The following is a 25,888-nucleotide window of genomic DNA, read 5'->3' as shown; positions in this document are numbered from 1 at the left end:
TCTGGGACACTATGTGACATCCTCGTTTTATGTATACCCTAAATGAAATTAGTGAAAAATATAACTTTTTTTGCAAAAATATGCATAAACAAATACTAATCAAGCAACGTTAACAAAAAGCTAAAACATCATGGCTCACAGAATGCGGTGATGCAAAAAGTTTTCCATGAAAATGGCTTTTCTTGCACAAAAGTTGTAAATATACATATATATTCTACAACTTTTTCACAAGTTTTATATATTTCACAAGCATTAGAATTTAAAGCTATCCTGTATATCTAGCACTAATGAACACCTTGTAGAATAAAATGAAACTGTTTTGCCATCCCGAAGGCCAAAATAGGCCTTGCGGAAGACCTTGTTATTTGCTATAGAGTTGTAATCTTTTTACCCGGTTTAAATACAACAGTTCTCCTGAATCTGGCTTTGCTTTTCTTTTTATTCCTGCCCCTCTATGTCCCTGACATAGGGCCTGCACTTCTCTGTATGTAAATCTACTTGTTAGCTTTTCTTGAGGACCATGACCACTTAGGATCATAGAATGTTAGAGTTGGAAGGGACCTCAAGGGTCATCGTGTACAACTCCCTGCTTGACTAACAAGACTAAATTTTGAAGCTGAGCTGAAGGGGCCATATGTCAGGAAGAGAGAGACTCAGGAACAAAAGAAACCTATTTCAGGAGAACAGAGGTAAATATATAAGGTAAATTAGAAATTATATATCTTTGACAGGTGAGATTTTCTCTTTTAATACAGTTTATAGGGTTAGGTGATACAAATACATAACTAAATATATTTTATTAAATCCGAAATACAGCTGACTCTTTTATTCTTTTATTATCGAATATGAAGCTTCATTCATATTTCACTATTTGGCTCTAATGTGACCCTAAATAATTTTTCATACATACAGTACGTTGAGTGTTTGCAGCCCAATCTACAGCCAAGCTCATTACTTTTTTTCTTGGCAATCTGCAGGAAGTTTAAGAGACTTTTTGTCAGTTTCTGAGATTTAACAAATATTGGCATCTCTGTAGAAAATGTATTGAGTATTGCCAACTTCAAGGATCATGTACTTGGCATTATATCCATCCTTGTAATACTGATCCATCTTGAGACACCTTGTATGTCTACAGTCTTAAACAAGACATACTGCCGTAGAGCTCTGCATTTCAGGAGTAAATATTGATATCTTTTATCGACACTTAGAAGTAAGTCTGATAAGAGACACACACTACTTGGAGTTGGCCAAAAACACATTTAAGTCTTCTTGCCCTTAAGCATTACAAATATATTAGAAATAGTTATGCCAATGCATGCTTGCCCAATATGCTAAGAATACTGTATTCTGGTTCAGTGGGGTCCTATGAATATTTTGTTGTATGAGCCGAGAGCTTTCTTGGTGCGAATGCCAAGAGTAGTGTTACAATGCAATGTATCTGAGCCTAAAGGATGCTACTCTCTGTACAGAAAAGTTGGCTGAACCCACCAATTTTGGCAGGGTCAGCTGGCCATCTAATGTGCATGGGGGCCTCCCATGTGTTCCCTGATAGATTATGTCAGGGGATATAAGCATCAGGCGGCTGGAAATCAATTACCCAATGTTTTTATTCATCAGGGAGACAATCAGGTACCAAATAAGTTGGATAGCGGCTATCTCATAGAGAGCACAGGAATGTTCAGCAGAGCTTGGTGTTCCTGTGTATGGGGGAATCAGGAGATATAGCATACAATGTACAGCTATTTTTCGTATCTAATGTGTATGGCTAGCTTAAAGGGGCTGTCCTGTCTTAAACTACAAGTCTGCAGTCACTCTATGAATTCTCATATCGTGTGCGCTGTGGGGATTCTTGGTCATGTGATTGCAAATATACGATAGGCATACTCCTGGCCACATTCTGACTAGATGTGCTTGACTTTGCATTGTCAATGCAAATGTATAGAGAGAGGCCAGAATCAGTCTAGTGGGAATGTGGCCTGGAGTATGCATATCATATTTGCAGTCACATGACCGCCGGCATTGAAAAATTCTCACAATGCTCAGTTCATTGTACTTTGCTTACTACTGATTGGTGATAAAAAAGCATTTTCCCAATTTGTTGTTGTTCCTGAATTTATAAATTAATTTTCATAAAAGCTTTTGCAGTCAAGGTGCCTTTAAATGTTCAATTTAGGCAATTAATGAAGAGGGAAAAGTAAAATAAATGACGGCAGTGTTACATGGTCATGGTCAGTTTACGTCTATTCATGCTGCATTGCCAGCATTCACTATGCAAATTGAAACTTGTAAATGAAATAACCTGAATGTGCTTACATAGCCGGCTGAACACTTTGGGTTAAGCAATTACACAAACTGAATTTCTTTACATTATAAAATGTGGTTTCAATGAAATGTACAGTGTCCACAGTAATAGGAGTGCATAAATGACCCATTTTCAAGTCTATTTAATGCAATGCAACCTAAAGGAAATGATCATATAAGTATTCTGCCACTGGGTATTAGAATAAAATTATCTTTTAATGAATGTATTAGGCTAAGTTCCTAATATAGTCTGCATTACAGGTGAATGGTGTAGTATAACATGGAAAGAAAGAGGGGAAATGTTTTGTAGAGTTTTAACAAGTGTAAGCTATAATACATCATATTAGGGAAAGACAGACATGGTTCCCTGCCACACAAAGGGCACTAATACAAATAATCACAATTCTATCTCTGTATTTTTAGTCTACATTGATTTTATCATTACATCCTCTATAGTGCCTATATGAGCTTGCTAATACTGAACTAGCAGGGAATGGCTGGAAATGTGAATTCACGTTCTAGGAAAAGCCAAAAGAGATCACCGTTCATTTATAGATGAGACTGAACAATAAGCAGTAATGTAACTGAGGATTGGTACTTTAACATTCAGTTGTTTCCACGCTTGGCAACCAATTTTTCTTGTAGCATTCCCAAAATTCCCCACCCTGATCTCCTCACTATTTCCACAACCCCAAGAAACTTTTTGACACTTTTCACTCCTTCCTCAGGCCAAAATCATAAGCCCCTATCACAGACATTTGTGCTGATGACCTGGCCTCCCACTTTATAGAGAAAATAGATAATATACCACAGGAAATCTGCTCCCAGCCACTAAGTGCTGTGACTCCCATCCCTACCTGCATTTCCCCTGGCTCACTCTCCACATTTGATCCCATCGCAGAAGAAGAAGTCTCCAGGCTCCTCTCTCCTTCTCATCTGACTTACATGCACAACCGAACCCATTCCCTCACATCTCCTCCAGTCGCTCTCTCCAGTCATCACAACTCACCTAACTACAATCTTTAATCTCTCCCTCTCCTCGGGCATCTTCCCATCCTCCTTCAAACACTCTATCATTACTCCATTATTAAAGAAACCCTCTTTCGATCCATCCTGCACAAATAACTACAGACCAGTCTCCAACGTCCTCTTCTTCTCTAAACTCTTGAAGCGCCTAATCTACTCCAGCTTTACCCGTTACCTCTCCACTCACTCCCTCCTAGACACTTCACAGTCCGATTTTCGCCCCTACATTCGACAGAAACTGCACTCATCAAAGTGACCAATGACCTTCTGACAGCAACGGTGACCACTCTCTGCTCATTCTTCTCGATCTCTCTGCAGAATTTGACACTGTTGACCACCATCTCCTACTCTAGGCTCCAGTCACTAGGCATTAAGGATACTGCCCTCTCCTGGTTCTCATCCTATCTTTCTGACCGCTCCTTCAGTGTTTTGTTCGTTAGCTCCACTTCGTCCCCTTTTCCTCTCACTGTCGGGGTACCTCAGGGCTCAGTCCTTGGCCCACTTCTCTTCTCTCTCTTCTCTCTCTCCACAGCCCCAATTGGACAGACGATCAGCAGATTTGGCTTTCAGTACCATCTTTATGCCGATGACACACAATCATATACGTCATCCCCTGACCTTACTCCCGCTGTACTACAGAACACCAGTGACTGTCTGTCCGCAGTCTCCAACATCATGTCCGCCCTCAATCTGAAACCCAACCACTCCAAAACTGAACTTCTTCTGCTCCCGCCATCTACTAACCTCCCTAAATCTGACATTTCCCTCTCTGTGGGTGGCAGCATAATAACACCCCGGGGTGCAGGCGTGCTGTCTAGGTGTTACGTATGACACCAATCTTCTCCTTCTCAATCTCTTGCCTGCTCATGCCGCTTACACATAAAGAACATCTCTAGAATCCGCCCTTTTCTCACCATGGAAGTGAAAAAAACCCTCACTGTTGCCCTGATCCACTCCCGCCTGGACTACTGTAACGCTCTATTAATTGGCCTCCTCCTCAATTGACTTTCCCTTTTCCAGTCTATCCTTAATGCAGCAGCCCGGGTCATCAACCTGGCTAATCGGTATTCAGATTCAACCACTCTTCACCAGTCGTTACACTGGCTGCCCTTTCATTATAGAATCCAATTCAAAGTACTTGTTCTCCCCCACAAAGCTCTTCACAGTGCAGCATCCCCTTACATCTTCTCTGTCTATCGGCCTAACCGATCGCTGCGCGCTCTGCAAATGACTTTCGACAAACCTCTGCACTAATCCGTACCTCCCAATCCCGTCTCCATGACTTCTCCCGCTCTGCTCTAACCCCAAGAAATTAGGACCATCCACAATTTGCATAGTTTTAGGCACGCCTTCAATTTATTTTCAATTTATTTATATTCATTTTATATGTAAGGGTGCGTGTGTAGCCCATTCACTATCTCCATCTATCCCCCTCTCCCTCAAGATGGTTGGTCCATCATTGTAAATAAGCTCCTGTACTTTGTATCTCCCCCAGCTCATTGTAGATTGTAAGCTCTCACGAGCAATGTTGTCTTATTTTGCTTTAATTATTGTATTGTTAACGTTATTACTTATGACTTGCATTTGAAACTGTTAAACTGTAAAGCGCTGCGGAATATGTTGGTTCTATATAAATAAAGATGATTATTATTAAAAATAATTTGATCATAAGATGTCCTGCTGCTTGGACTTAGGCCGGGGTCACACTTGCGAGAGCAATGCAAGAAACTCACGCGAGTCTCTCGCATCAATAACCGGCCCTGCCACCGGCGCTCGGGACCAGAGTGTGCGGCTGCATGTATTTCTATGCAGCTGAATGCTCCGTTCCCCAGAGCCAGCGGCAGTGTCGGGTATTGATGCAAGAGACTCGTGCGAGTTACTTGCATTGCTCTCGCAAGTGTCACCCTGGCCTTACACTGATTAGCTGTAATCATGGCATTCTAGCACGAAATTTCCCTGCAGCGCCACGGCAGGCAAAATAAAGTATTGGACAATTCCCAATCCTTAAGGAAGCACTCTCATTAAGCTTTTCATTGGCCAAACCTGTGTAAATGTATATGTAAAGTAGTGAAATGTGGTAATATTCTCACTTATCCTCCTCTGGGTCATGTGGCGGCTTTTACGACTCTCAGGCTCACAATGATCTTTACGTGTGAGCTTACTATGCAAGTCTATGGAGTCTTGTTTTGATTCCCTAGACTTACATTGTAATAGCGAGTTGCAGCTCACAAATAAACCTTAGGCCGGTTTTACACGTCAGTGCCTCCGGTACGTGTAGTGACCGTTTTCTCACGTACTGGAGACACTGAGAAACGTAGACACATTCAAATGAATGGGTCTATGCAGATGTCAGTGTGTTTTAAAGGACCGTGTGTCCGTGTGCAAAACACGCAGACATGTCCGCTTTTACCCGGACACATGTCCCGCACACGTCCCGCACGCGTGCACACAGAGAACAGTGTACACTGTCCTCTGTGCGTACGGATGGCTGCCGGGGAAGTAGCGCTACTGTAAGCAGCTGTTCCCCTGTGTGTGGTGCTGAAACTGGCTTTTAATCCATTGTCCCCTGCTGTGCTGGCGAGCAGTGTGAGGAGGGGACAACGAATGAAAGAAAAAAACGACCCTATATTTTACAACCAACCCGGCAAAGCTCACAGGTGCAGGCTGCTATTCTCAGTCTGGTAAAGGGCCATGGATATGGCCCCCCCAAGCCTTAAAAAAGCAGCCCAAAGCTGCCCAGAAAAGGTGCATCTATTATTTGCGCCAATTCTGGAGCTTTGCCTGGTTTTTCCCACTTGCCCTGTACCGTTGGCAAGTGGGGTAATGAGGGGTTAATGTCACCTTCCTATTGTTAGGTGACATTAAGCCAGCTAAGTAATGGAGAGGTGTCAATAAGACACCTATGAATGAATGAAACGCTGGGAGCGCAGCTTCGGTGACATCACCGCTATTCACCAAAGCTTACAGCTGGGAGCAGTCCCATTAGCAGCGCTCCCAGTTGTAAACTGTAAATTCCCCTAGATATAGATTACTGCGTTGGGACTGACTGTACTCCGGAAAGGTATGGTATATTGTTGGTTTATTTTTTTGACATTTTTTTCCAGGAGATCGAGGGCTTCACTTAGAATGACAGAGTAATAAAGATGGAAAAAAGGTGTATATTGTTTTATTTCATTAAAGGACTTTTTTCTAACTGTGTGGTGTGTTTCATATTGACACCTCTCTATTACTAAGCCAGCTTAATGTCACCTTACAATAGGATAGGTCCCTTCCAACTCTACCATTCTATGATTCTATGAGATCACGAAAAATGGAGACGCTACGGGTCTTGGAAAATGGCGACTTTTTTTTTTCAAGAAAGTGGATTTTTTTCACAACTTAAATAAAAAAGAACCTAGACATGTTTGGTATCTACGAACTCGTAATGATCTGGAAAATCATAATGGCAGGAAAGTTTTAGCATCTAGTGAACATGGTAAAATGGCAAAACAAAAAACAATTGTGTAATTGCACTTTTTTCTGCAATTTTACCACACTTGGATTTTTTTCCCATTTTCCAGTACACAATATGTTAAAACCAATGGTGTTGTTCAAAAGTACAACTTGTCCCACAAAAAAACAAGCCCTCACATGGCCATATTGGCCGAAACATAAAAAAGTTATGGCTGTGGGAAGAAGGGGAGCAAAAAACAAGAAATAAAAAAATGAAATATCCCTGGTCGTTAATGGTTTTTGCTCTCATGAAGTCATCTTTTTATGGTAAAGGGACCTTGTCTACTTCTCTCTACGCAACATTTCAGTGAAGTTTTAGAAAGACCCTAAGCAGGGTCGAAACGTTAGTTTGGTAATATTATCCTGCTGTATTATATATATTTTTCTCATTTTTTCTACACATGTGAATAAATGCACTACCACTTTTGCAAAGCAAAATTTGTTTGAGTGCGGCTGCTTCCTTTTTTTGACTTCTTTTTATGGTAGACATAGATGCTGAAGCAACTACTTTCTGGAGAGTGTTCTTCACTTGGGTGGACGTTGTGAAGGTTTTTTTCTCCACGGAAAGGAATTTGTGATCATCCATCACTTCTGTGGACATCTAGGTCTTTTTGAGTGCTCAAGCTTGTCAGTGTGCTTTATTTTTGCAGAAAGTACCAAACTGTTCATTTGGCCACTCCTAACATTTCTGCTATCTCTCTGATGGATTTCTTTTTTTCAGCCTAGTGATGAATTGAATCTCTTCTATTGAGAGCTCCTTTGATCGCATGTTGTGGGTTCACAGCAGCATCTTCCAAATGCAATTGTCATGCCTAGGGTCAACTCCAGACATTTACCTGCTTGAATATGTTTTGGTAAACAGCTAAATTGGCAAGACTTGTGTCACTCTCCAAATATTTCAGAACCTAACCAAAGATTTTACTTATATAATTGAGGCACTTATTACACATTTTAATCAAATTGTGTGACCTCATCCACTACTGCAAAATCATCTTCATTAGTTGGGAATCTAAACTAAAGAACTTTCTACTAGGCCTAGGCCTACAGATTTAAAGGCCAGGTAGGATCCAGTTATTACTCAAAGTAGCACATATGGTACATAGAAGGAGTGCTTAGCTAATATGGTGTAGATCAGTTAAACATCAAATGCACACTACAAAAAGCACCTCCTCACAAAATTAATGAATAGGTGCATTACGATAGCACAAAGACAGATACAGCTGCACTCTCAGAGCACCTAGATATTCGAACATCGAATAAATGAATATTGAGCTGCATTGCTGCTATAGAGAGTAGTGACGGTTGGCTTCATCTTCTTCACATTGATTCTGCTGACATTAGTGTAGCTGACAAGTATGTCTCACCATGCACTTTATTCCCCTACAGAGTACAAAGGGATTCGGAGGGATTTCAGGAGCTATGACAAACCCTGGCAAGTAAATGCAAAGAAGCCAAAAAAGTCAAAGAGCGATCTTGCAGTTTGCAATATTTCACCACCATCTCCTGAATCTAAATCCTGTAAGTATAAACAAAAAGTAAATTGACTGTGCCTGTCTTCTGTTATAGTGCTATTGTTATCTTGCTTCTAGATGTTCTGTTGTTTATTAGAGGGATCCTGCTCGGATTTATGCCACTAATAGTATTGAATTAGAAAGATATACTATTTCCTGCTATAGGTTTAACTAAAACAATATACTTCTTAGGATAGGTTATGAGTATCTGATCGGTGGGGATGCAACGCCCGACATCCCCACCAATCAGCTGTTTCTGGTGCTCTGCTGAGTTACAGATCTGCACAGCACAGCTCTGTGAACGGCCGGGTACTGCAGATCCACCCCCTATTCGAACAACAGAACATGGCCGCAGCCTGTATGCAGTTGACAGACCTGTGCTGTTCAGCTCTGTACGTCCAGTTGCCTCCAGCGCTGGTTGCAGCAACCTCAAGAACCGCTGTTGATCATATATTGACAACTTTTCCTAGGGATCATCCATCAACATAAAAGTCTCGGACAACATTTTAAAAGTGGCTTTTCATATTAAAAAGAATTTTCTTACACTAAACATCTAAATGATGGAAGTCTGACCACGGGGACAACTGTTCATGTCTAAAACACTAATATACAAAAAACATTGCTGGTACATGGTAACCTGTGTTATCATTGTATTAGCAGGATGCGTTTGCAACCTCCGGAAGTAAACTGTGAATCTTTCCTTTTAATGAAAGCAAACCGGGAGCTTGAAAACTTAAAGGGGTTGGCCACATCAAAACCAATATTCACCATTGTTTAATATACCAATATGGCATCTTTACAGATATACAGCTATGTGTCCCCTTGTTCAGTCGTCCGTGCTGTCGACAATCATTACTGTCCATAAGATAGAAGATGGATGAAATACATTGCAGCCTCCCGTTGAGCCTGTGCTAGATGTCCAACAGTACAAGTGTATTGGGACGATACATTGCATTTCTGTGCGTTGACCTGCCTACAAGCCAAAGGCGCAGTAGAGCTTATGCTCCACATTAAAATACCGTATATACTCGAGTATAAGCCGACCCAACTATAAACCGAGGCTCCTAATTTGCCACAGAATACTGGGTAAGTTTATTGACTCGAGTATAAGCCGGGTATGTATTGACCCCTCATCCCTGTCCTGCTATGTGTGGCTCCCTTGCCCTCCCCCTTGTATGCATGGCTTGGTGTCCTCCCCCTTGTATGCATAGCTCTGCGTCCTCCCCTGTCCTCCCCCTTGTATGCATGGCTTGGCGTTCTCCCTCGTCCTCCCCCTTGTATACATGGCTCGGCATCCTCCCCCTTATATGCAAGGCTCAGCGTCCTCCCCTGTCCTCCCCTGGTATGCATAGCTCGGCATCCTCCCCCTTGTATGCATGGTTCCCTTGTTCTCCCCCTTGTATGCATGGCTCGGCATCCTCCCCTGTGCTCCCCCTTGTATGCATGGCTCGGCGTCCTCCCCCTTGAATGCATGGCTCGGCGTCCTCCCCCTTGTATGCATGGCTCGGCGTCTTCCCCCTTATATGCATGGCTCGGCTTCCTCCCCTTTCCTCCCTGGTATGCATGGCTTGGGGTCCTCCCCTTGTATGCATGGCTCCCTTGTCCTCCCCCTTGTATGCATGGCTCGGCGTCCTCCCCTGTCCTTCCCCTTGTATGCATGGCTCATCGTCCTCCCCCTTGTATGCATGGCTTGGCGTCCTCCCCTGGTATGCATGGCTCGGCGTCCTCCCCCTTGTATGCATGGCTCCCTTGTCCTCCCCCTTGTATGCATGGCTCAGCGTCCTCCCCCTTGTATGCATGGCTCGGCATCCTCCCCCTTGTATGCATGACTTGGTGTCCTCCCCTTGTATGCATGGCTTGGCGTCCTCCCCTTGTATGCATGGCTCAGCATCCTCCACCTTGTATGCATGGCTCAGCATCCTCCCCTAGTATGCATGACTTGGTGTCCTCCCCCTTGAATGCATGGCTTGGCGTCCTCCCCTTGTATGCATGACTCGGCGTCCTCCCCCTTGTATGCATGGCTCGGCGTCCTCCCCTGTCCTTCCATGGTATGCATGGCTCGGCGTCCTCCCCTGTCCTTCCCCTTGTATGCATGGCTCGGCATCCTCCCCTTGTATGCATGGCTCGGCGTCCTCCCCTGTCCTCCCCTGGTATGCATGGCTCGGCGTCCTCCCCTTGTATGCATGGTTCAGTGTCCTCCCCTATCCTACCCCTTGAATGCATGGCTCTGTGTCCTCCCCCTTTTTCCCCTTGTATGCATGGCTCGGCATCCTCCCCCATCCTCCTCCTTGTATACAAGGCTTGGCGTCCTCCCCGTCATATTAACCCTCCTCGCACGGTCGCTGCACGTCCCTGCATCTTTGTTGTCCCGGTACGGCTGCTCTTCCTGTGCTGAGCGGTCACGTGGTATTGCTCATTAAGGTAATGAATATGCGCACCATGCATACAACGGTACAATGGAGATGCAGAGACATGCAGCGACCACGCGAGGAGGATGAGTATGATGTCACAGCTGCTGACTCCTGCCGCTGCTCCGTCGCTCCCCCTCCCCCGCTGGCTTTCTGGACAATGACTCATGTGTAAGCCGAGGAGGACGTTTTCAGCACAAAAAATGTACTGAAAATCTCGGCTTATACACTAGAATATATGGTAAGTGATGCTGTGAACAAGACCCAGGAAGAGTCGGAACGTGTTATTATTGTCACACTTCTTCCTGCACCTTGATGTCTGTTGAAGTATTTACTACACATTTGAAATAAATAAAGAAGCATTTGCATCTTGAAGCAAAGAGTGTGCAGTGAATTTCTCCACATATGCTGCTGGGATCCCACATCTCATCCACCAGCAACTTGTGCCATAGACTGTGTGCGCGTCATTATTCCTTGTCTGTCGAGAGTAATGGCAGCCTATGCACACTGATCAATCTATTGCAGACCGTTTAGTTTGCGCTGTCTGTATAAAAAGGCTATTAAACGACCACTGATAGGTAAAGGTTTAATGATTGGCAATCGTTTAAGGCCACTACTCGGTCTTTGTAAACTAACGATTTATTTGTTATTCTTCTTCAGGGAATTCAGGGGACATTACACAGCTGACATCAACCCCCAAACCATTAAACTAATTGCCACAACACCAGGGCAATCTGGAAGCGCTGAGGCTAAGCGCCAGAATCAAAGGCACCATTTATGGGGTGGCTGAGGGCTGGTCTTATTAGACTGGGAAGGGACCAATATCCATGGACATTCCTAGTCTATTAATATCAGCCCAGAGCTGTGTGCTTAGCCTTTGCTGATTATTTAAAATAGGGGGGACCCCATGTCCTTTTTTTTTTTTTTTTTTTAGAGTCCCCCCTTTTAATAACCTGTAAATGTTAAGCAGACAGCTGTGAGCTGCTATTAATAGACTAGGAAGCTCCATGGTTATTTCCTCCTTCCCAGACTATTAAGATCAGTTCACAGCTGTCTGCTTTCCCTTAGCTGGTTATTAAAAATAGGGGGGACCCCACGCCTTTTTTTTTTACATTTATTCCTAAAAAGCTGCTGGATCAGCTCCACAGAATTAACAAATGTCTGATATGTAAAGTGCCATGGAATAAATGGTGCCATAATAGTAAATAATAATGTATCTAACGATTTATTGATATCTGTATATAGGATTGCTTTATTACTTGGAAAACTAGCTTTAAAAATGCATTGCATATGGATGTCATAGGGATGCTAATTGAGAAAAATCGCATTGTACTTACATAACATTTGTCCCACTTTTCTAGATTAACATTGGAGCTTTTTTGATCAGAGCGAGCCCTTAGGCCACGTTCGCACCTTCCATTATTTGGTCAGTATTTTACCTCAGTATTTGTAAGCTAAGACCAGAAGTGGAACAATCAAGAAAAGTATAATAGAAACATATACACCGCTTCTGTATTTAGCACCCACTCCTGGTTTAGGCTTACAAATACTGATGTAAAATACTGACCAAATACTGAATGTGTCAATGTGGTCTTACAGTTGACCCATTCACACCGCGGCCCTTTTTTGTTTTTGTGTTTTCGTTTTTCACTCCCCTTCTTCCCAGAGCCATAACTTTTTTATTATTCCGTCAATATGGCCATTTGAGGGCTTGTTTTTTGCGGGATGAATTTTACTTTTAAACAACACCATTGGTTTTACCATGTCATGTACTGGAAAATGGGAACAAAATTCCAAGTGTGGTGAAATTGCAAAAAAAGTGCAATCCCACACTTGTTTTTTGTTTCGTTTTTTCGCTTGGTTTACTAAATGCTAAAACTGACCAGCCATTATGATTCTCCAGGTCATTACGAGTTCATAGACACCAAACATGTTTAGGTTCTTTTTTATCTAAGTAGTGAAAAAAATTCCAAACTTTGCTAAAAAAAAAAATGCGCAATTTTCCAAGACCTGTAGCGTCTTCATTTTTTGGGATCTTGACTCGAGTGAGGGCTTATTTTTTGGGCGCCGAGCTGACTTTTTAATGATACCATTTTGGTGCAGATACATTATTTTCATCGCCCGTTATTGCATTTAAATGCAATATTTCGGCAACCAAAAAAACATAATTCTAGCGTTTTGAATTTTCTCTCGCTACACCGTATAGCGATCAGGTTGATTATTTTATCTTTATTGATAGACCGGGCGATTCTAAACACGGTGATACCAAATATGTGTAGGTTTGATTTTTTTTTTGTTTTATTATGAATGGGGCGAAAGGGGGGTGATTTAAACTTTTAAATTTTTTTTACTTTTTTCATATTTTTTAAAACATTTTTTTACTTTTGCCATGATTCAATAATCTCCATAGGAGACTAGAAGCTGCCACAACTCGATTGCCTCTGCTCAGATTGCTCCTATGTACCTGAATTACTGTATTGCTATGAGCGCCGACCACAATGGAATGAACAACCATAGAGAGCTGCACTGTTTACTATGCCAGTGCACCGATGACCCCCGATCACGTGATGGGGGTCACCGGTGCGCCCATTTCCGGCCCGATGGCCGGAAGCGCTTGTTAAATGCCACTGTCAGAGTTTGACAGCGGCATTTAACTAGGTAATAGCGGCGAGTGGATCGCGATTCCACCCGTCGCTATTGCGGGCACATGTGGGCTGTACAAAACAGCTGACATGTTCCCGGCTTTGATGTGGGCTCAGCGCCGGGGCCTACATCAAAGGGGGAGACACAACATGCGCAGTACTAGTATGACGCATGTTGTGAAGGGGTTAAGGTGTCTTTTTATGGCGGTCTGGCTGATTGGACTGTGTCAGGACGTTTTGGGATGCACCCAAGGAGATTGGTACCACCTAAACTTCCCAGGAGGAATGACAGACGACCACATGCAGACTCTCAAGCAAATTTGTTCCAGAATTGTTATTTATTAAGAATAAAAGCGTTTCATAACATGGTGAACTGCCGGATCTCCGTTATTAGAACAATGTAATTTGCCCTTTTCCAGTACCGGTAGACTAGCTTTTTGTAACCTTTTATAGATGTTTTCTGTGTGATTTATTATATTGTAAACTTAATTACATGCACAGTTTGTACCGTTGTAATCAATGTGGTAGAACAATAGTGTTTTGTAATGTAATCCTATAATAATGGTTTCCATCATGTTTTCATCACTTACTATTTCATGATGTACCAGGCAAGTCGATCATTATTTCTTCTTGGATTGTGGAAACTGATACATGATAGCACTTGACACTTTTAATCTCTTGTATCTTGTGACTGCTCTTCCTTTTAACTCTGGATTGAGCTTGAAATCTGACAACCCAATAAAGGAAACTGTCAGCTTCCCGTGGAATGGATCTGTGCTGCTGTGATTGCTTTGAATAAATGAGCTGTGCTGTACGCTATTTGTATATAGTGCAAGATAGAGTGTAAGGAGTGTTCTATATACAGTGGGGCAAAAAAGTATTTAGTCAGTCAGCAATAGTGCAAGTTCCACCACTTAAAAAGATGAGAGGCGTCTGTAACTTACATCATAGGTAGACCTCAACTATGGGAGACAAACTGAGAAAAAAAAACCCAGAAAATCACATTGTCTGTTTTTTTATCATTTTTTTTGCGTTTTATGGTGGAAAATAAGTATTTGGTCAGAAACAAACAATCAAGATTTCTGGCTCTCACAGACATGTAACTTCTTCTTTAAGAGTCTCCTCTTTCCTCCACTCATTACCTGTAGTAATGGCACCTGTTTAAACTTGTTATCAGTATAAAAAGACACCTGTGCACACCCTCAAACAGTCTGACTCCAAACTCCACTATGGTGAAGACCAAAGAGCTGTCGAAGGACACCAGAAACAAAATTGTAGCCCTGCACCAGGCTGGGAAGACTGAATCTGCAATAGCCAACCAGCTTGGAGTGAAGAAATCAACAGTGGGAGCAATAATTAGAAAATGGAAGACATACAAGACCACTGATAATCTCCCTCGATCTGGGGCTCCACGCAAAATCCCACCCCGTGGGGTCAGAATGATCACAAGAACGGTGAGCAAAAATCCCAAAACCACGCGGGGGGACCTAGTGAATGAACTGCAGAGAGCTGGGACCAATGTAACAAGGCCTACCATAAGTAACATACTACGCCACCATGGATTCAGATCCTGCAGTGCCAGACGTGTCCCACTGCTTAAGCCAGTACATGTCCGGAAACCGTCTGAAGTTTGCTAGAGAGCATTTGGATGATCCAGATGAGTTTTGGGAGAATGTCCTATGGTCTGATGAAACCAAACTGGAACTGTTTGGTAGAAACACAACTTGTCGTGTTTGGAGGAAAAAGAATACTGAGTTGCATCCATCAAACATCATACCTACTGTAAAGCATGGTGGTGGAAACATCATGCTTTGGGGCTGTTTCTCTGCAAAGGGGCCAGGACGACTGATCCGGGTACATGAAAGAATGAATGGGGCCATGTATCGTGAGATTTTGAGTGCAAACCTCCTTCCATCAGCAAGGGCATTGAAGATGAAACGTGGATGGGTCTTTCAACATGACAATGATCCAAAGCACACCGCCAGGGCAACGAAGGAGTGGCTTCGTAAGAAGCATTTCAAGGTCCTGGAGTGGCCTAGCCAGTCTCCAGATCTCAACCCTATAGAAAACCTTTGGAGGGAGTTGAAAGTCCGTGTTGCCAAGCGAAAAGCCAAAAACATCACTGCTCTAGAGGAGATCTGCAGGGAGGAATGGGCCAACATACCAACAACAGTGTGTGGCAACCTTGTGAAGACTTACAGAAAACGTTTGACCTCTGTCATTGCCAACAAAGGATATATTACAAAGTATTGAGATGAAATTTTATTTCTGACCAAATACTTATTTTCCACCATAATATGCAAATAAAATGTTAAAAAAACAGACAATGTGATTTTCTGGATTTTTTTTTCTCAGTTTGTCTCCCATAGTTGAGGTCTACCTATGATGTAAATTACAGACGCCTCTCATCTTTTTAAGTGGTGGAACTTGCACTATTGCTGACTGACTAAATACTTTTTTGCCCCACTGTACGTAAGGAGTTTGTGTCTACAGGGGAATGGCCATGATTCTATACTGGTCTACTAATATAAAGGGCACAGAATGAGACCTTAGGTATTATTACATGACCTGATGCACTAATGGATTGTGACAACTAGGGCTGATACATTGATAGGACTCATAAGCTTAAATGTTGGACAAGAATTAAAGGGCTGATCTTCTGTCAGGGCATATGGATGTCATCGAGAAGAATCTTTTATTTAAGTCCTCCTCTATTAAAGTTAAGAGCTTTACTTCTGGTGGACCAGTCAGTTCTTTTATTGTATTATTGGTCTCTGCAAGGAAAATGTATTGTTGGCCGTAGCCTGGGGGTTTGTAAAGCTGGACTTCTATCAATCAGTTGATTGCTGGACTGGGTGCAATATAAGCAAATACTTTTGTAAATGAGATATCCCTTCTAACTCTCAGTATGTTACTTTTATTTTTCACGTATGTATGTTAAGGGGAATCTGTCATCATTAGTGATGAGCGAATATACTCGTTACTCGAGATTTCTCGAGCACGCTCGGGGGTCCTCCAAGTATTTTTTAGTGCTCGGAGATTTAGTTTTTATTGCCTCTGAATGATTTACATCTGTTAGCCAGCATAAATACATGTGGGGATTCCCCAGCAACCAGGCAACCCCCACATGTAATCAAGCTGGCTAACAGATGTAAGTCATTCAGCTGCGGCAATAAAAACTAAATCTCCGAGCACTAAAAAATACTCAGAGGACCCCCGAGCATGCTCGAGAAATCTCGAGTAACGAGTATATTCGCTCATCACTAGTCATCATGTTTTTCCTATACATTTGAGAGCAGTATAATGGAAAGGCAAAGACTCTGATTTCAGTGATGTGTCACTTACTGGGCCTGCTTGTCATAGGTTCAATAAAATCAATGTTTTATCAGCAGGGAACTATCAGTAGAGGACTAGTTGTCTCATGCCATGAAGTCTTCTTTCTCTGTCTAACCCTACCTCTACCATTGATTGAATACACAGAAAGCTGCCAATCAGAGGTGTGGGCGGGGTTATACAGAGCTCAGCATTCAGAGAACTGCTAGAAACAGTGATTTTATCACCAAGCATCCCAGTAAGTGACACATCATTGCAATCAGGGTCCCTGCACCTACCTTGTGCTGCTCTTAGGCTACGTTCACATTAGCGTTGCGCCGCCGTGCGTCGGCGACGCAATGCGCGACGCACGCTAAAATGCGCGCAAATGCGCGCAAAAACGCGCACGTTTTGTGACGCGTGCGTCGTTTTCCGACGAAAATCGGACGCACAGAAAATGCTACATGTAGTGTTTTCTTGCGTCCGTCGCTAGCGTCGGAAACGACGCACGTGGCGAAAAACGCCACCAAAACGACGCACGCGTCCCCTATGTTAAACATAGGGGCGCGTCGCCGCTGCGTCGCCGCTGCGTCGACGCTGCGTCGCCGGCGCAACAGCGACGCACATTGGCGGAACGCCAATGTGAACGTAGCCTTAGATTACATAGCAAAAACCTGCTGACAGATTCCCTTTAATTATGTATTCTTTGCATAGTCCACCAATTTATCAATGATTATGAGGATGAAATTGAGTTTTTTTTAACAGACACCATACATCTGTTCCTGCTCTTGGATTTATAAACTGCAGATGCAGAAAAAAAAAAACTAAATTAAGGGCAGAGGTTGCAAAGAAGGGTCAGTTAATATTGTGCTTGAGTACTCTGCAGAAGAAGCTAATCTAGTGGTCCAGGGTTTGTTTATTGCTAATCATTGAATTACCCTGAGAAGCATTTTAACGCCAATATATTCCTAATACAGTGCCTTGCGAAAGTATTCGGCCCCCTGGAACTTTTCAACCTTTTCCCACATATCATGCTTCAAACATAAAGACACCAAATGTAAATTTTTGGTGAAGAATCAACAACAAGTGGAACATAATTGTGAAGTTGAATGAAATTTATTGGCTATTTTAACCCCTTTCTGTCATTGGATGTACCATTCCGTCCATGTGGGGTGGGCCTTAATTCCCAAGGACAGAATAGTACGTCCAGAGCGATCGGCCACCTTCACGGGGGGGAGCGCGGCCGATCGCGGCCGGGTGTCAGCTGCCTATGGCAGCTGACATCCGGCACTGTGTGCCAGGAGTGGTCACAGACTGCCCCCGGCACATTAACCCCCGGCACACTACGATCAATCATGATTGCGGTGTGCCGCGCGGTATAGGGAAGCATCGCGCAGGGAGGGGCTCCCTGCGGGCTTCCCTGAGACCCCCGGAGCAACACGATGTGATCGCGTTGCTGCGAGGGTCTCTTACCTCCTTCCTCGCTGCAGGCCCCGGATCTAAGATGGCCGCGGCATCCGGGTCCTGCAGGGAGGGAGGTGCCTTACCAAGTGCCTGCTCAGAGCAGGCGCTTGGTAAGCCTGCAGTGCTCTAACTCAGATCATTGATCTGACAGAGTGCTGTGCAATCTGTCAGATCAACGATCTGTAATGTCCCCCCCTGGGACAAGGTAAAAAAGTTTTTAAAAAAATTTCCACATGTGTAAAAAAAAAAAAAATTCCTAAAGAAAAAAAAATTATTCCCATAAATACATTTTTTTATCTAAATAAAAAAAAACAAACAATAAAAGTACACATATTTAGTATCGCCGCATCCGTAACGACCCAACCTATAAAACTGTCTCACTAGTTAACCCCTTCAGTAAACGCCGTAAGAAAAAAAAAAACGAGGCAAAAAACAACGCTTTATTATCATACCGCCGAACAAAAAGTGGAATAACATGCGATCAAAAAGACAGATATAAATAACCATGGTACCGCTGAAAACGTCATCTTGTCCCACAAAAAATGAGCTGCCAATCAGCATCATCAGCAAAAAAATAAAAAAGTTATAGTCCTTAGAATAAAGCGATGCAAAAATATTTATTTTTTCTATAAAATAGTTTTTATCGTATAAAAGCGCCAAAACATAAAAAAATGATATAAATGAGGTATCGCTGTAATCGTACTGACCCGAAGAATAAAACTGCTTTCTCAATTTTACCAAACGCGGAACGGTATAAACGCCTCCCTCAAAAGAAATTCATGAATAGCTGTTTTTTGGTCATTCTGCCTCACAAAAATCGGAATAAAAAGCGATCAAAAAATGTCACGTGCCCGAAAATGTTACCAATAAAAACATAAACTCATCCCGCAAAAAACAAGACCTAACATGACTCTGTGGACTCAAATATGGAAAAATTATAGCTCTCAAAATGTTGTAATGCAAAAAATATTTTTTGCAATAAAATGCGTCTTTCAGTGAGTGACGGCTGCCAATGATAAAAATCCGCTAAAAAACCCGCTATAAAAGTAAATCAAACCCCCCTTAATCACCCCCTTAGTTAGGGAAAAATTAAAAAATTTAAAAAATGTATTTATTTCCATTTTCCCATTAGGGCTAGGGTCAGGGTTAGGGCTAGGGTTAGGGTTAGGACTAGGGTTAGGGCTAGGGTTAGGGTTAGGGTTGGGGCTAGGGTTAAGGCTACAGTTAGGGTTGGGGCTAAAGTTAGGGTTAGGGTTGGGGGCTAAAGTTAGGGTTAGGGTTTGTATTATATTTACGGTTAGGAATAGGGTTGGGACTAGGGTTAGGGGTGTGTCAGGGTTAGAGGTGTGGTTAGGGTTACCGTTGGGATTAGGGTTAGGGGTGTGTTTGGATTAGGGTTTCAGTTATAATTGGGGGTTTCCACTGTTTAGGCACATCAGGGGCTCTCCAAATGCGACATGGCATCTGATCTCGATTCCAGCCAATTCTGCGTTGAAAGAGTAAAACAGTGCTCCTTCCCTTCCGAGCTCTCCCGTGTGCCCAAACAGGGGTTTACCCCAACATATGGGGTATCAGCGTACTCAAGACAAATTGGACAACAACTTTTGGGGTCAAATTTCTCTTCTTACCCTTCGGAAAATACAAAACTGGGGGCTAAAAAATAATTTTTGTGGGAAAAAAAATATTTTTTATTTTCACGGCTCTGCGTTATAAACTGTAGTGAAACACTTGGGGGCTCAAAGTTCTCACAACACATCTAGATAAGTTCCTTTGGGGGGTCTAGTTTCCAATATGGGGTCACTTGTAGGGGGTTTCTACTGTTAAAGTACATTAGGGACTCTGCAAACGCAATGTGATGCCTGCAGACCAATCCATCTAAGTCTGCATTCCAAATGATGCTCCTTCCCTTCCGAGTTCTGCCATGCGCTCAAACGGTGGTTCCCCCCACATATCGGGTATCGGCGTACTCAGGACATATTGTACAACAATATTTAGGGTCCAATTTCTCCTGCTACCCTTGGAAAAATACAAAACTGGGGGCTAAAAAATAGATTTTGTGGAAAAAAAAATATTTTTTATTTGCACCGCTCTGCGTTATAAACTGTAGTGAAACTCTTGGGGATTCAAAGCTCTCACAACACATCTAGATGAGTTCTTTAGGGGGGCTACTTTCCAAAATGGTGTCACTTGTGGGGGGTTTCTACTGTTTAGGTACATTAGGGGCTCTGCAAACGCAATGTGACGCCTGCAGACCATTCCATCTAAGTCTGCATTCCAAATGGCGCTCCTTCCTTTCCGAGCCCTCCCATGCGCCCAAACAGTGGTTCCCCCCCACATATGGGGTTTCAGCGCACTCAGGACAAATTGGACAACAAATTTTGGGGTCCAATTTCTTCTCTTACCCTTGGAAAAATAAAAAATTGGGGGCAAAAAGATAATTTTTGTGAAAAAAAATGTTTGTTTTTTTTACGATTCTGCATTATAAACTTCTGTGACGCACTTGGTGGGTCAAAGTGCTCACCACACCTCTAGATAAGTTCCTTAGGGGGTCTACTTTCCAAAATGGTGTCACTTGTGGGGGGTTTCAATGTTTAGGCACATCAGTGGCTCTCCAAATGCAACATGGCGTCCCATCTCAATTCCAGTCAATTTTGCATTGAAAAGTCAAATGGCGCTCCTTCGCTTCTGAGCTCTGTCATGCACCCAAATAGTGGTTTACCCCCACATATGGGGTATCGGCATACTCAGGACAAATTGGACAACAACTTTTGGGGTCAAATTTCTCTTCTTACCCTTCGGAAAATACAAAACTGGGGGCTAAAAAATAATTTTTGTGGGAAAAAAAATATTTTTTATTTTCACGGCTCTGCGTTATAAACTGTAGTGAAACACTTGGGGGCTCAAAGTTCTCACAACACATCTAGATAAGTTCCTTTGGGGGGTCTAGTTTCCAATATGGGGTCACTTGTGGGGGTTTCTACTGTTTAGGTACATTAGGGACTCTGCAAACGCAATGTGATGCCTGCAGACCAATCCATCTAAGTCTGCATTCCAAATGATGCTCCTTCCCTTCCGAGTTCTGCCATGCGCTCAAACGGTGGTTCCCCCCACATATCGGGTATCGGCGTACTCAGGACATATTGTACAACAATATTTAGGGTCCAATTTCTCCTGCTACCCTTGGAAAAATACAAAACTGGGGGCTAAAAAATAGATTTTGTGGAAAAAAAAATATTTTTTATTTGCACCGCTCTGCGTTATAAACTGTAGTGAAACTCTTGGGGATTCAAAGCTCTCACAACACATCTAGATGAGTTCTTTAGGGGGGCTACTTTCCAAAATGGTGTCACTTGTGGGGGGTTTCTACTGTTTAGGTACATTAGGGGCTCTGCAAACGCAATGTGACGCCTGCAGACCATTCCATCTAAGTCTGCATTCCAAATGGCGCTCCTTCCTTTCCGAGCCCTCCCATGCGCCCAAACAGTGGTTCCCCCCCACATATGGGGTGTCAGCGCACTCAGGACAAATTGGACAACAAATTTTGGGGTCCAATTTCTTCTCTTACCCTTGGAAAAATAAAAAATTGGGGGCAAAAAGATAATTTTTGTGAAAAAAAATGTTTGTTTTTTTTACGATTCTGCATTATAAACTTCTGTGACGCACTTGGTGGGTCAAAGTGCTCACCACACCTCTAGATAAGTTCCTTAGGGGGTCTACTTTCCAAAATGGTGTCACTTGTGGGGGGTTTCAATGTTTAGGCACATCAGTGGCTCTCCAAATGCAACATGGCGTCCCATCTCAATTCCAGTCAATTTTGCATTGAAAAGTCAAATGGCGCTCCTTCGCTTCTGAGCTCTGTCATGCACCCAAATAGTGGTTTACCCCCACATATGGGGTATCGGCATACTCAGGACAAATTGTACAACAATGTTTGGGGTCCATTTTTTCCTGTTACCCTTGGTAAAATAAAACAAATTGGAGCTGAAGTAAATTTTTTGTGAAAAAAAGTTAAATGTTAATTTTTATTTAAACATTCCCAAAATTCCTGTGAAGCACCTGAAGGGTTAATAAACTTCTTGAATGTGGTTTTGAGCACCTTGAGGGGTGCAGTTTTTAGACTGGTGTCACACTTGGGTATTTTCTATCATATAGACCCCTCAAAATGACTTCAAATGAGATGTGGTCCCTAAAAAAAAATGGTGTTGTAAAAATGAGAAATTGCTCGTCAACTTTTAACCCTTATAACTCCCTAACAAAAATTTTGGTTCCAAAATTGTGCTGATGTAAAGTAGACATGTAGAAAATGTTACTTATTAAGTATTTTGTGTGACATATCTCTGTGATTTAATTGCATAAAAATTCAAAGTTGGAAAATTGCGAAATTTTCAAAATTTTTGCCAAATTTCCGTTTTTTTCACAAATAAACGCAGGTAATATCAAAGAAATTTTACCACTATCATGAAGTACGATATGTCACGAGAAAACAATGTCAGAATCACTGGGATCCGTTGAAGCGTTCCAGAGTTATAACCTCATAAAGGGACAGTGGTCAGAATTGTAAAAATTGGCCTGGTCATTAACGTGCAAACCACCATTGGGGGTAAAGGGGTTAAATGTTTGTGGAAATTCAAAACTGAAAAGTTGGGCGTGCAATATTATTTGGCCCCTTTAACTTAATACTTTGTTGCGCCACCTTTTGCTGCGATTACAGCTGCAAGTCGCTTGGGGTATGTCTCTATCAGTTTTGTACATTGAGAGACTGAAATTCTTGCCCATTCTTCCTTGGCAACCAGCTCAATCTCACTGAGGTTTGATGGAGATTGTTTGTGAACAGCAGTTTTCAGCTCTTTCCACAGATTCTCGATTGGATTGAGGTCTGGACTTTGACTTGACCATTCTAACACCTGGATACGTTTATTTGTTAACCATTCCATTGTAGATTTTGCTTTATGTTTGGGATCATTATCTTGTTGGAAGACCAATCTCTGTCCCGGTCTCAGGTCTTTTGCAGACTCCAACAGGTTTTCTTCAAGAATGGTTCTGTATTCATCTTCCCATCAATTTTAACCATCTTCCCTGTCCCTGCTGAAGAACAGCAGGCCCAAACCATGATGCTGCCACCACCATGTTTGACAGTGGGGATGGTGTGTTCAGGGTGATGAGCTGTGTTGCCTTTACGCCAAACATATCGTTTGGCATTGTTGCCAAAAAGTTCGATTTTTGTTTCATCTGACCAGAGCACCTTCTTCCACATGTTTGGTGTGTCTCCCAGGTGGCTTGTTGCTAACTTTAAACGACACTTTTTATGGATATCTTTGAGAAATCTCTTTCTTCTTGCCACTCTTCCATAAAGGCCAGATTTGTGCAGTGTACGACTGATTGTTGTCCTATGGACAGACTGTCCCACCTCAGCTGTAGATCTCTGCAGTTCATCCAGAGTGATCATGGGCCTCTTGGCTGCATCTCTGATCAGTCTTCTCCTTGTTTGAGATGAAAGTTTAGATGGACGGCCGGGTCTTGGTAGATTTGCAGTGGTATGATACTCCTTCCATTTCAGTCTGATCGCTTGCACAGTGTTCCTTGGGATGTTTAAAGTTTTGGAAATCATTTTTTATCCAAATCCGGCTTTAAGCTTCTCAACAACAGTATAACGGACCTGCCTGTTGTGTTCCTTGGTCTTCATGATGCTCTCTGTGCTTCAAACAGAACCCTGAGACTATCACAGAGCAGGTGCATTTATACGGAGACTTGATTACACACAGGTGGATTATATTTATCATCATTAGGCATTTTAGGACAACATTGGATCATTCAGAGATCCACAATGAACTTCTGGAGTGAGTTTGCTGTACTGAAAGTAAAGGGGCCGAATAATATTGCACGCCCCACTTTTCAGTTTTTGAATTTCCACAAAAATTTAAAATAACCAATAAATTTCGTTCAACTTCACACTTGTGTTCCACTTGTTAATTCTTCACCAAAAATGTACATTTGGTATCTTTATATTTGAAGCATGATATGTGGGAAGAGGTTGAAAAGTTCCAGGGGGCCGAATACTTTCGCAAGGCACTGTATATTATAAAGGGTCAGCGACTCTTATCTGTATAGAGTTCTATAAATGTAAATCATACAGTCTTGCTTTAAAAGGGGTGCTATAGGCAGTTGCAGGGGAAATGTAGTATTACATGGTGGTAATTAAAATGACTGGCCATCTATTTAATAGTTTAGATTGCCCAGATCGGCCAGGCCATGAGTCGATCTTATGGAGCATTCCAGCATTTAAAGAGAGGTCCTGAAGAGTCATGTGGGTTGTCCCAGTCTTCTTAGGAGTCATGTAGTCCCATGCGCCTCCTGTCTTGATTCACATCTCTACCAGCCAGAAACAGTGGGTTCTGACCTAAGCCAGCAGGAGTACTGACTGTGGCTTCATTTTTCTGACCGTACAGGAACATGGTCTGATTATACCACATTTCATGGGCAGAGAGGATGCAAAAGGGTATACATACATTACAGCATGGGATCACAGCTGATTCTTTTTGTTTTTTAAAAATGTTTTACTTCAAAGAAATAATTATTTGCGATCTCATTCTGTAATATATGTATACTCTTTTGCTTCCTCCCCTGCCCAGGAGCTGTGATATGATCAGACCATATTCCTGTATGGTCAGACACAGCCATTACACAGGACACAGCAGGGGCACATGTATAAGATTATCTCAGCACAGGAACATTTTTTTTAAACACATCCAGTTGTAGAAATTATAATTATTCCAAGATCTATTGATTACAATGAATTTTATTCATGTGAGAACGCCTTTTTAAATCTTTTTTTGTTTATTTTAACCGTAAATGACATTTCAGAAATTTTCAACTTTATCTTCCAATGTCATTAGTAATGCTGGACACTAGATGAATTGTCTGACACTCTTTATAAAGCCATGTTCACACATTCAGTATTTGGTCAGTACATTACCTCAGTATTTGTACGCCAAAACCAGGAGTCGGTGAAAAACACATGACATAAGTGTTGCACGTGTTTCTATTACACTTTTCCTCTCATTTTTCCACTTGTTTTGGCTTACAAATACTGATGTAAAAAACTCGCCAAATACTGATAGTTGTGACCATGGTTTAACTCTAGAAACTGTTGTAGATAAGTACTGATTAGAGATGAGCAAAATTGTTTGGAAAACGTTTTCCAATCTCAAATTTGGCAAAAGTCGGCCAAAGTTCGTTAAATGACCTAGTTCACTAATGGCTATTTCAGACGTCAGTGTTTTCGGTAGCAGCACGGGCCACAAAAGGTCCCGCACACGTGTACACTGATGACACACAGGTGACACAATTAGTAAGCATGGATTGTAAAGGATGATTTAAACCAGGGGTGTCAAACTGCATTCCTCGAGGGCTGCAAACAGGTCATGTTTTCAGGATTTCCTTGTACTGCACAGGTGATAATTTAATCACCAACTCTTTATTTGTGTAGGTGATTAAGTTATCACCTGTGCAGTACAAGGAAATCCTGAAAACATGCCCTCGAGGAATGCAGTTTGACAGCCCTGATTTAAAAAACCCTAAGTGCAAACTGGCAAATGTAATACATAGAATAGGATATGAAGTGTTCTAATGAAAATAATGTCACAACAAAGCCACAAGAAATCGCAAAGCTATCATATAAGGCACAGTACTAAGGCACATAACTGTGCCTTATATGATAGCTTTGTGATTTCTT

The 25,888-nt window shown here is 42.3% G+C and overlaps 1 protein-coding gene across 2 annotated transcripts in view; it reads left to right on the top strand.

Annotated features, from left to right (window-relative positions):
- The window catches only part of C6H8orf34 (chromosome 6 C8orf34 homolog), a 422,831-nt gene that overhangs the window by 158,161 nt on the left and 238,782 nt on the right, over nucleotides 1-25,888 (top strand). For both annotated transcript variants that reach the window (XM_069731465.1, XM_069731463.1), the window contains exon 3: nucleotides 8,206-8,337. In XM_069731465.1, coding sequence (XP_069587566.1) covers nucleotides 8,206-8,337 — 132 coding nt within the window. The remainder of the gene's footprint in view (nucleotides 1-8,205; nucleotides 8,338-25,888) is intronic.

This window comes from Ranitomeya imitator, chromosome 6, assembly GCF_032444005.1.
Source record: "Ranitomeya imitator isolate aRanImi1 chromosome 6, aRanImi1.pri, whole genome shotgun sequence".
Taxonomy (NCBI): domain Eukaryota; kingdom Metazoa; phylum Chordata; class Amphibia; order Anura; family Dendrobatidae; genus Ranitomeya; species Ranitomeya imitator.
This window is presented reverse-complemented; position numbering and strand designations above follow the sequence as displayed.